This window comes from Barbus barbus, assembly GCF_936440315.1.
Source record: "Barbus barbus genome assembly, chromosome: 38".
In the NCBI taxonomy this organism is placed as follows: Eukaryota; Metazoa; Chordata; class Actinopteri; order Cypriniformes; family Cyprinidae; genus Barbus; species Barbus barbus.
In genome coordinates, this window is record NC_136716.1 from 26,991,210 (window position 1) to 27,003,968 (window position 12,759).

The window sequence follows — 12,759 nt, forward strand, 5'->3', positions numbered from 1 at the left end:
AAAAAACTAAACTAAAAAAATAATATAACAAATAAAATAAAAAATAGCAAATATATTATCTATACCTCTAGTCTACATCTTGTTAACTTAATCTTATTTAGTCATATTTTAAATTGTTAAATCAATAATGACAATAGGTTAAAAATATTAAATTTGAGCATTTTCATCAAGCTCCTATGTTTAATTTCAGTAATTTTACTCTAATTGCAATGTATAGGTGATTTTCTATGCAATTCATGTGAAATAACTGAACATAAATATAGGAGCCTGATAAAAATGCTCATTTAAGAAGAAAATTTAAGACGCCACTTAGAGGCTTTTGCATCTGAACTCCTCATATATATATATATATATATATATATATATATATATATATATATATATATATATATATATATATATATATATATATATATATATATATTACACACACACACATATATATATATAAATCTCAGCTGCTTGATTGCATGTATCATCGCAAAATGTAAACTATATTATCATTCAGCTCTAATCTGCTAAATGAGATTTAAACATGAAGATATTAAGATATTTTAAACATTAACATCATGATTTTCTGTAAAGCTACTTTGAATGCTACAACTGATTCCAGGTAGAAATCAAATCTGTCTGTATAATTTGTGTATTGTATGATTGCGACGTACGTTGAAGTGCCAGAGCGTGAGAGCCGCGATCACCATAGCCGTGGTCGTCCTTCCTTTACCGTTAGAGCAGTTAAAGACGAACGCAGAGAGCGAGTCTTCAGCGAGACTAGACTTCATCGCCTCCAACAGACTGTCCAAACCCTGAACACACACACACACACATCATCAATGAGACCGAATGACAGCGATAAAGCAGACTGTGATAAATCACTTTCATACGACTCTATAAAGCACACAAAAGAAAGATAATGAAACTGTCAGACTGAACCCAATAAAACCAGGTTTTCATTCAGAATAATAGAACTGAAGTCTATTACAGCGATAGTTTACTCATAAATGACAATGCTGTCATATTTAACCACGACCATGCCAATCTTTACGACTGTACATTTCTTCTGGAGAGCACAAAGAGAGAAATTTGGGTTTGCTTGTTATGAGACCCACGAGATACACTGAAGTCAAGGTGACTTGCTTTTTCACCTACATCTTATTAATATTATCTTATTTAATCATATTTGAATCTTTATTGATTGCTTTCAGAAGACTTTGCATGTGGGATACAGACTACTTGAAGATGCTTTGATTTTTTTGTCAATTTTGGAGCTTGATTATTATGGTTTCTTAAAAAAAAAAAAAAAAAATCACAAAAAAAAATCAATGAAATATATAAAAATAAAACTTTAAAAAGTAAAATAAAAATATATAAAATAATTATAACAACAACAGAATAATAATAAGTTAAATAAAATAATAAAAAAAAAAAAAAAAATAACAGGTGAGTTGACGAGATTTGTGGGTGAAATATTTCTGTAAAATCGAAACGGACAGTGACTCTGACGAACACTAGAGGGAGCAAAGGGTCTTTTCTTTGTCTTGTCATTAGCCTTCATCATTGCATCTGAATGGAAAGATCTTTTACAGGTCTGTTTCACCTCTTCAGTCGGAGCGGAGCATTCTGGGAAGGGTATCCGTCTGTACTGCAGTCCCTGGTGTGAACTCTTGTGCTGCTTAAAGATCTCCTGCACCGTCACGCAGCTCTTGAACATCTTCATCTGCTTCTCCTGCTCCAGAGTCACTTCAAGCCATTTCTGACTTCCCACAAGTTCCTCTTTCAGAGCCGTTTCCAGTCTCTACGTCACACACACACACACACACACACACACACACACACGCTGTTCAATGTGTAGAGCAACTAATAATTATTACAACTAATAATAATAATTTAGATTACAAAAGATGACATTTAGATTAAAAAAAAAAACATTTTATCCATTTACCTGCATGTCATGTGACAATTAACCAACATCAGTGAACATGTAAATATGTCATCAAATTATTGTAATATTAACTCATTAAGTCATCCAGGTAAATATTTTATGTCTACTTGGCTCAACTAACAAAAAAGTTTGGTAAGCGCTGGTCTAGAGAGATAGAACCCGTCTAGGAGGTTGTTATCTGGTAATGCAATCCTCGAGCAGCTTACTGCTTTAATTAAGCTGTTAGAGATGATTAATGCTGCTAGAATGAAGCAAAGAACAAATGTGACCGGTGCTGGCAAAATCAGTCACAATCAGCACATTTTCAAACATTTGCTATTTTTATTTGTAAATTCACCATTAAAAGACCTTCAACATGATGTATGACTGAGTTACACCTGTTTGAAGTCGATGGGGTCAGAAAAGTCCATTTAGAGAAAAACTGATTAAAAGTTTTCTGAAGATTTCAAAGCAAAATCACCCGGCAACATCACTAGATTAATAATCACAATATAGCTATTTTTATTTGATCTTTGTTGTTATAAGAACCGATGCAAAAAATAAACAAATCTAAGAAACAAGTGTATTATCTACTCGTTTCATTTTACATCTAAACATAACCATTCAAGCAAGAAAAACAAATAGTCAAATATAAAAATCACTTAAGTGTGTTCATTAAAAATAAAGTACAAAAGCAGTTCAATCCAGAGCAGCGAGTGATTCTCTCGTTTCTTTTATTGTTTGATTAATATTAATGAGACAGACGACCTGTATAAATGAAGACAGTAATGCACGGATCTAATATAATGTTACACATCCGATGTTTTTCCTCAAACGTTCACTTAAGACATTACAGATCATGTTTGCGTGAATACTTTAATATATTTAATCTGCTGTATATCTGTGTATGTGTGTATCTGGATAGAGCGCTTTATGTGTGCGCTTCGGATGAGAGGCAGCGCGAGAAGCGAGTACTCCTCTCAGAAAACATACAGATAAAGATATTTTTAGATGTTTAATTGCTATTTAGAGCACTGGGATCATTAGATGAGGGCTTAATTTAATTAGCCTGTGCGCATTCACAGTCATTCTGCCAGCACGAGTCACATATAACAACAAGCTAAAGCAGACTCTGACCTGGATCTCGTGCATCTGTGAGGAGAGCACACATATGTGCTGGTCCACACGCGTGGGCTCTCTGGGACAGAAGATCTGACCGTTGGCCTCCAGAACCAGCTCATCCTGCAAATTTACCCACAAAACACTGCTGTGCTTCCTCTTCTCATCCGTCAGATACGCCAGAACAGCTCCCGTCGCCTGAAACGTGAGCATGCCGCCGGTGAGCATTAACAAACCCCTCAGAAGGGATCAGAGTCCGTACGAAGGAGCTTTACCTCAGATGTCGGCTGTGCCATCCCATACACTGACATCTTGTGCACTCGTCTGAAATTAGCCACTTTCATCTGCTTAATGGTGCTCAGAACGTCAGGCGCTAAATATTCATCTGCTGCCTAGAAACACAACACACCTCTTCAGAAATAATCCATCATCCTTATTGGTTTAGTCAAGGTTTACAGAGAAGTGTGTCATCTTAGGATCATGTGTAAACTTCCCCAGTTTAATATTCAGAGACTACGAATGGTACAAATGATTCATTTTGGATTATTGTTACGATAGGTACATACATTTTTTTCTAACTCTGCAAAGCAACCTTGGGTTTTTAGAAAGGAGCTGTTAAAATAATGAATAAATATATTTTTTTTTAAAAAGGTTGTTGTTGTTATTATTATTATTATATTTGATTTTTTTTAACTCCTTTCCATATAAATAATAACAACAACAATAATTATTATTATTTACATTTTCAGCACATAATTATATTGGATCCATTTGTCAAGCACGAACATTCAACCCCGTTACCAAAGTATTATAAAGAAAATTGACTGAAGTTAAAAGGGTATTCAAAACACCTCAAACTGTAGGAACAATTGCTATCCTTAAAAACTAAATAAAATCTAAATATTAAAAAAAATTTGTTTGATATTTTAGGTGGACACACATTTTTTAAAGTAAAGTTTGTTGAAAATAAACAATTTGATTTGTTGTACTAGCAAGCAATCATGGCTATTTTGGCAACAAAAAAAGGGTTAAAATATAGCAAAATATGAATATAAAAAATAATAATAGAAATACAAATAGTGCTGTCAAATGATTAATTGTGATTATTCGTGTCCAAAATAACAACAACAGCACAAAAATGGAAAAACAATCATTAATAATAATAATAATAATAATGAGTTAATGTCAATTTATTTTAATAATTCTATTTTTATTTTATTTATCTGTTTTGTTGTTACTCCAGAAATGCACTGAAGTTTCTTAATTATTTACTTTGCAAGTTAAAATGTAATCAGACAAAAAAAAAATACAGTGAAACTGCTTTCTGTATAAGTTTGGAATAGGCAGATGTTTCTATTTAAAAAAAAAATATATATATATATATATATATATTAATAAAAAAATATTATTAATTTTAAGCATTCTTTTATATCTACAGTATATTTATTATTATTATTATTATTATTATTATTATTAATGATGGCCTGACTCTTTCCATTTTGTGCTATTGTTGTCTGGCAGTTTTGAATGTGATAATATTAGTCCTAATTAAATTATTGTGAAAAGTAGTAAAAAGTAGTAATAAATTTAATAACCAAGCAAACAGCAGCATTTTAAATCTACCAAGACACAACGCTGTGAAAGGAAACATACCCGTGTAGATTGCCATAATCTACCAATCTAGTCTAGGAATATTCTGACGCCTGCATGCATATAAACATCATTTAAACAACTCGATTATACCAAGCTTAAATTAAATCTGATGCGCATGTAAATGTAGTCTGTGACTTCTGAAGTCTTAAAATATAGCACACGAGTCGTATAGATTAGAGCAGTGGTTCTCAACCTTTTTCTCCACGCATGTCATTTATATATTACGTCATCAATACAAACCTACCGGATTTATTATATTATTTATAGCCTAAATATTATGATATCTAAACCATTATTTAAATAAATAATTGTACTCACCATTAATAAAACACCTGATGCTGTCAGGAGCGGACCAATTTTGTGAAAATCTGCTCGAAAGGAGTAACAGCACAATGAAGTTGCGATTGTAAGTTGCAGTCTGTAAGACGCGCGCGGAAGCGGGACATTGCAGAAAGTGCGCGTTCACAAATGTAGTTTATGTTGATCCAAATATGGAAAGTATTTTCGAATTTAATAATCTGAGGTTCTCTCCAGAGATGTTTTGCCACATTTCTGTAATTAAGGATGATTGCTGCGTATTAGCCTATGGGTGTTTCCTTTTACCTGAACATCTTTAAGTGAGTGGCGCGGCAAACCCAAAGTTGATGCCGAAAGTCCAACTCTCTCTTCACTGCTGATGCTGCGACTAGTCTTGTTTGAATGTGTTCCTTCGCTGGCATTTTCCACATTTAGTTTTCTCCCTTAACAAATTTGTCCATTCTGATGCTCAATTTCACAGAACGAATGACTGCTGGTGACTATTTGAATTGAATTCTGCCAAAGTGTGCGCTTGTAAGTGTTCGTTAAATGTGTAACTTTCATTACGTGAGTACATAGACCTGCTCATGTCTGAAAATAATATATGAAAAACTAAATTATTTTACATAAAAACACTATAGCTTGTATTGGTTTAGTACATTTTTAAATTAATGTAAAAATTAAAATGAATTGTAAAACTGAAAGTTATTTTTTAATTGTGTTCAGCACATAGACTGTAACATTCAGCATGGTGGGCCGCATTTGGATTCGTGACGGGCCGTGGGTTGAGAACCACTGGACTACAGTTTTGAAACATTTATGATATTTTTTCATTTTGATACTTCTTTTCATTTCGAGTTGACAGTGCCATTTGTTCTGTTTAAATTCTGTTCAATTGAAACTTTGTATCACTGTGAAAGTAACAACATTTGGAATTTTGCATCATTAATTGTAACATTCCATTTCTCTTGAACTAAATCTTCTAATCAAAGGATGATTTTGCTTAAAAATGTTGTAATGATAATTGTGTCCTTAATATATTCCAAGCAATGTCAGATGGGTAATGATGTTGATGTTTCTCACCAGAACTCGAGCTCCTTTCGTGAGCAGGTCAGCTGGTGCTCTGAGCTCTGATTGGTTCATGCAGGAGAGGAGGCGGTACATCCAGGCATGAGAGCACAGCCATTGGCTGAAACTACAGGCGAACGCCAGCGGATACTAGAACAGAGAGGAACAACATAATAAATATGACTAGCAAATGAAAAGTGACTCTTAAAAGAGTGGCTTGAAAACACACTGTACCTGTTCATGCAGGTAAGCGTTAAAGACGATCAGGTAGAAATATCGCTCTAGACTTTGTAGAGTTCGATGGAGGAAGTAATCTTTAGTGCTGCTTCCCTGAAAACACACACAGAGACAACAGAAAATACACTATTTACAATCTGTCCAGCTGTGGGCCATAAATCTGCTCGAGGGTTGTATTTTCAGCTGGTTTTGCACATCCACAAGCAAAACTAGATAGAATAAGTTGAGCACAGCAGAATTCAGTTTGCCCAGAGAAGAGGAATCACTGGAGACGGACAGAAGCAGCTCAGTGATGCATAACGTCTTTAAGACGACTCAAACATCTTAGTCTGTGTAATGAAGCTTGACAGAGTAATGAAGTGCTTTAAACACTAGTCTTTAGATTCAGAGCTCGTATTATGAGAAATCAAACTTTCAGAACTCAAAACATCCTTGTCAGTCTCCACTGATTTCACGTGCAGAGGGGCGTTTATATTCACTACTGGTCAGAAATTGTGAAATATTTTTAAAATTCAAAGTAGCTGTTTTCTATGTGAATATATAGTAAAATGTCATTTATCCCTGTGATCAAAGCTGAAATTTCAGCATCTTAACTTCAGAAGTCATTCTAACGCATCAATTCCAACCTTTGACCAGTAGTTTAAAAAGCAGAAAAAAACTGCCCATTTAATTCTAGAGACATGCACCTTGACCAACATCATACACAGATTCTCACCTGGATCTGATAGTCTTCACCGATTCCCTCCAGCTTTTGTTTGTTCTCATAAATGGCCTCTCGGATGTCGTGCATCTCAGAGCACAGATCGATGGCTCGGTCCACCTAAACACAGCAGGACACAGTCAACAACTCATCCGGGACCTCTCAGTGTTTATATATAAATATTATATCGAACACAGGCAAATACAAACCTCTTCCATGACCTCTTGACCTTTAGGCAGCTTACTGATGAGGGTCTGAATAACCTGGAACTGCATTTTGGGTTTGTCTGTCGCATCCTCTTCAACTCTATAAACATGTGACAACATTCACATTAAATGCATAATTACACATTAACTGTATACAAGGAAACAAAAACACCTTGCTATGTGTACTGTGTTGGGCCGAGACTTGTTACAGCACTTGCTTATCATTGCTCTTTTCTTGGTTTTGATCGCTTCTATTGTCATCATTTGTAAGTCGCTTTGGATAAAAGTGTCTGCTAAATGACTAAATGCACAATATTCACAAATACACATTTTTATTAAACATTCTTAAGCGTGCAAAAGAATGTTAATGAATATACAAAACGTTTCTGGTCAGTAAGAATGAAAAAAAAAATTAATTATTACTTTTATTCATCAAGCATGCATTAAATTGATCAAAAGTGTCAGTAAAAACATTTATAATGTTACAAAAGATACTGTTCCAAATCCTGAAAAACTGTTCAACATTGATAATAATCAGAAATGTTTCTTAAGTAGCAAATCAGTATATTATTATGATTTCTGACGGAACATGTGACACTGAAGACTGGAGTAATGATGCTGAAAATACAGCTGCGCATCACAGAAATAAATTAGTTTAACATATACTCACACAGAAAACAGCTGTTTCAGATTGCAATTATTATATTATTTCACAATTTTACTGTATTTTTGATCAAATAAATGTAGCCTTGATGAGCAGAGTGTCTTTCAAAAGCAAAAACATCTTCCCAACTCCTAACATCTTGAGTGCTAGTGTGTAATGAGTATGTGATCCTGATGTGTTGGGTCTTACGGTGCTGCCGGCTCCTGTGCCGCCCGTGTGAGGTGCATCATCACCAGAGATCCCAGGATCATACCCAGATTGGTTCGGCCGACGCCGACCTGACAGCTGAAGAGCAGAGCCGGAAGAGGACGGGACGCGTCACGACTCAAGGACAGAGACGGATTCTCCTGACAGAACCAGAGAGAGCATTCAGTCCGTTCATCTGCCATGCACATACAGCTCTGATCTACTGGAATAAACATCTCAGGAAACAGTTTGCAAAGTTTGCTTTTAATAATGCAATAAATTAAATCTAACATCAATCAACTAGGGGTTTCCCACCCTAGGGGTTTATGAGGGAACTATAAGGGTGCATAAAATCATAAAGATGTTAGGAGTGTAATGAAGTAAATGAAAAAAAATGAAAGATTACAAATTAAAAATAAATAAATAAATCAGGGATATTATACTTAACTAAAACTATCTATCTATGAAATGTATTTTATTTCAGCCAGTTGACAAAAACATTTCTCATTTTTATAGTTTAACTTGATGTACTAAAATAAAAACTATATAGACAAAGCAATAACTAATAAAAATGACAAACAACAAAATAACTCAAACTTTAAGTAATATTAAAATGAAAAGGGACACAAAATACAAAAATAAAGGTCAAATTCTAAATATTTAAAAAAGTATCTCAATGATACTAAAATAACAGACCCAGATTAAAATAAAAAAAAAATTAAAATTGTATTTAAAAAAATTTAAATATAAAAATTTAAAATATATTTTAAAAATATAAACAAAATAAAAACACAAATTATTTTATATAAAAAAAAAAAGTTTACTTGCATGCCATGTGTCCATTAACCACCTTCAGATCATTTTGAATGTTTTGTTGATATATAACTTAATAAATATTTTACTTCAACAGGGTTTGGCTGACAAGAAAAAATTTGGGAATCCTTACTTTAGCTTATTTACCAGAAATAAAACTTTTGGTTTCATTTTAAACAAAACCAAAGTGTTTGATTAAGAATACAAATTATAACACAGATTACAATACATGTACAATACAATACAATTTCATTTTCCTCTTTTTTGCTTTATTTATATCTATCCTGTCAATTCCTGCACACTGGAAACGCTATACATAATGAGTTTCTGTCTCGGTTTAGAAATGAATTTCAATGTCCAGTGAAGTGATTAAATGAGATCCGGTCTCTTCTGTGGATCTGCTCGCTGCAGGAGGTGTGTTGGCAGCTCTGGAGAACAAACAGCCTTGGAGCAAGACAGGAAGTGGCCTCTTTCTTTTATAAAGCTGCTTCCTGTGTATCGTTCTATCGGCAGGGCTACAATAACAGCTAGAGTCCTGCGGTTTGTCAGGACGCTTTAAATAGCGAGCGGACAGTTTAGATGAATGATTCCTCGCTGCCCACGCACTGCCAACAAATGCAGCAAAACAGATTGCTTTAAAAGCATTCTGGGAATATGCATGAGCAGAATACATCATATCACACAGAATATGAAGCGTTTATCAGAGATGGACTCATTTCTGTGCAGTCAGCCTGTGGTTTACTGCGGCCGTTTTGCTTTCTGACCTTAAACTCGACAAATCTGTAGCTTCAGCTTCTGTCCTCTTAAACCAGAGAAACAGGAAACAAGACACGCGAGGGAAGTCTCATTCATCATCGGGCACATGCATGTCACATGACTGATGCAAACACACAAACTGAGCTCTGAATAGACAAAAGCACCACACTGACACACTTTACCATAGTAAAACTAGTGATAGACTGACAGATCTATCGGTCCAAACAAAAGCAGCTTGTATTTTTGTGATTATGGGCTGATATCAGCCTTGATTAAGTAATTAATTAATTATTTAATCAGTCATATAATAATAATAATAATAATAATAATAATAATTAGTAATAGTAGTAGTAGTAGTAGTAGTAGTAGTAGTAGTAGTAGTAGTAGTATACATAATCCTATATATAATAATTCTATTATCAGAAAAACTTTACATTTTTGTATTATTATTATTATTATTATTATTATTATTATGATGGATTAAATGCATGCATAATCAATGCATAGTAAATTTGTTTTTTAAAAAGTTTGTTTATTATTATTATTAAATATAATTTACTGCTTTAATAATAATTACTATAATTAATTAGATTATTATTATTATTATTATTCATATTCCTATATATAAAATACAATCCTACCATCACAAAACATTTTTTACATTTTTGTACTGTAATTATTATTATTATTATTATTATTATTATTATTATTATTATTATTATTATTATGAGTGTTGCTGTTTTTGTTGTTAAGTTGAATAATTCACTGTTTTAACAATAATAACAATAAGAAAATAATAAATTATAATCAATGAAGTCTACTTAAATTTCACGTTTAAAATTCAGTGTTACTTGCCATTTCTTGGTGATTATTTGTGAAATCTAATAGCAATTTCAGAGTGAAAATACTTTTGACACCAATTTTTTTTAAATATATGTCTCTTGCATACAAACTATGGTCACAAGATACATTTCTATAAGTGCCACCTGCTTTAAAAACGTCAAAAAGTGCAGAGAAAGAGAATCCAATAAGGTTTCGTTGGGGTTTGGATGCTGCTCTTGTTTTGTAACTGAATGAGAGCGTTTGTCTTCAGTGCGTCTGATGATCTACAGACTCCAGAATATTCCATTAACTCATTTCCTTCCATCTAAACACGTTATATATTACAGCTCTGACGCGCTTTAAAGCATCTGACGTGTTTAGATTCCACCGTCTCAAAGACGTCAAACATCTTCAGAGGCTTTAATCACATTGCCGGCTGAAGCGAAGCGACCGCATCATGAGAAAACTATTCCGCTGATGCGTTTATGCCTCTCACATGACATCAGCTGACCGATGCATCGATTTAGATCACAGCGCAATTATCAGAAAGGTCATCCAGACGGGTTCATGCTGGTGTTTTCAGGAGAATCTCTTACCCGGAGAACGTTCACGAACGCATCAAACTGGTCCTCCAGCGGCGCACCCTCCGTCGGCAGAGGCAGACGATAATACCTGCACAAACACATCAAACATTTACACCAGTGCTTCCCAACCTTTATTCTGCCGCAGCACAGTTCTGATAAGTAAAAAAAAAAAATCCCCCCAAAAAAGTCAAAGTTTATTTATAAAGCACTTTATTAAAGTGCCCCTATTATGGGTTATGAAAGGTTCATATTTTGGTTTTGGGAGTCCCCAACAACAGGTTGACATGCATGCAAGGACAAAAAAAATATGCATTTATTTTTACCTGATTTGCTCAAGACTACCAAACGATTTGCTCAACGATTCATTTTTCCAAACCTCTCCTTTGCGTGAGGCTAATGTGCAGTGATTGGTCGATTTCATTTTCATTTCATTTCACCTGTAACGCCTGATAAAGCAGTGTTTGTGAGCGCAGTGCTGCTTTGTATACAGTGTTACCGGGGAAACAGCTATTGTTAACGCTCCAAAAAGGCACCTAGTGGCAAAGAATGAACTTGCATTTTCCATTCAGACCAACGCAAAAATCAAGTTTTCCCAGGTCTGCGAGTAAGTGGGCGGGCAATATGCTAATGTTTCATGTTGACATCAACATGAAACTGCTTAGGATTCGTTTTTAAAATGACTCGTTTAAATGATTCAGAGTCGACTCATTCTTTTGAGAGACAATAAATTTATAAACGGTGTACTTTCAGATTTAAAACTTTGCAGGACGTTTACATTCACTTAGAGCTGTGTTACACACTGCATGAAAGCTCATCTTCAAAAATCCATATTAGGGGCACTTTTAAAAACAGCAAAGCATAAAAGAATAAAAATATCAAGGATACAAAGTCAACAACACAAGAGAAGACAATAAGAGACAATAAAGACAGTAATGTACGATATGACAGTCTAATGTAGAGGTAAAAAATATATACAGTGCCCTCCATAAGTATTGGACAGTAAAGACAAAATTGCTCTGTTGGCTGTGGAGTCAAGACATTTACAAATATGATTAAAAGATGAATATGAGATAAAACTACAGAATGTCACATTTTATTATTAGCCATTTCAACACATACATGTTTTACCAAATAAAAAGAACAGCACTTTTAGAGTTCATCCCACTCATTGATGTGAGCATAAGTATTGGGACAGTTGAACATAAAAAAAAAAAGTGAAGTGACATACTGCCAAGTATGGTGACCCATACTCGGAATTCGTGCTCTGCATTTAACCCATCCAACGTGCACACACACAGCAGTGAACACACACACACACACACACACACACACACACAGCAGTGAACACACACACACACACACACACAGCAGTGAACACACACACACACACAGCAGTGAACACACACACACAGCAGTGAACACACACACACACACAGCAGTGAACACACACACACACACAGCAGTGAACACACACACACACACAGCAGTGAACACACACACACACACACAGCAGTGAACACACACACACCGTGAACACACACACACACACACAGCAGTGAACACACACACACACACAGCAGAACACACACACACACACACACACAGCAGTGAACACACACACACACACACACACAGCAGTGAACACACACACACAGCAGTGAACACACACACACAGCAGTGAACACACACACACCGTGAACACACACACACCGTGAACACACACACACCGTGAA

The 12,759-nt window shown here is 34.6% G+C and overlaps 1 protein-coding gene across 2 annotated transcripts in view; it reads right to left on the reverse strand.

Annotated features, from left to right (window-relative positions):
* LOC306857603 (paladin-like) overlaps positions 1-12,759 on the reverse strand; it is a 69,825-nt gene that overhangs the window by 33,367 nt on the left and 23,699 nt on the right. For both annotated transcript variants that reach the window (XM_079397622.1, XM_079397623.1), the window contains exons 7-16: positions 11,039-11,114; positions 8,055-8,212; positions 7,205-7,301; positions 7,011-7,115; positions 6,293-6,388; positions 6,074-6,208; positions 3,316-3,432; positions 3,059-3,238; positions 1,598-1,795; positions 666-806 (exon numbers count right to left, since the gene is read on the reverse strand). In XM_079397622.1, the coding sequence (XP_079253748.1) occupies positions 666-806; positions 1,598-1,795; positions 3,059-3,238; positions 3,316-3,432; positions 6,074-6,208; positions 6,293-6,388; positions 7,011-7,115; positions 7,205-7,301; positions 8,055-8,212; positions 11,039-11,114 (1,303 nt within the window). The remainder of the gene's footprint in view (positions 1-665; positions 807-1,597; positions 1,796-3,058; positions 3,239-3,315; positions 3,433-6,073; positions 6,209-6,292; positions 6,389-7,010; positions 7,116-7,204; positions 7,302-8,054; positions 8,213-11,038; positions 11,115-12,759) is intronic.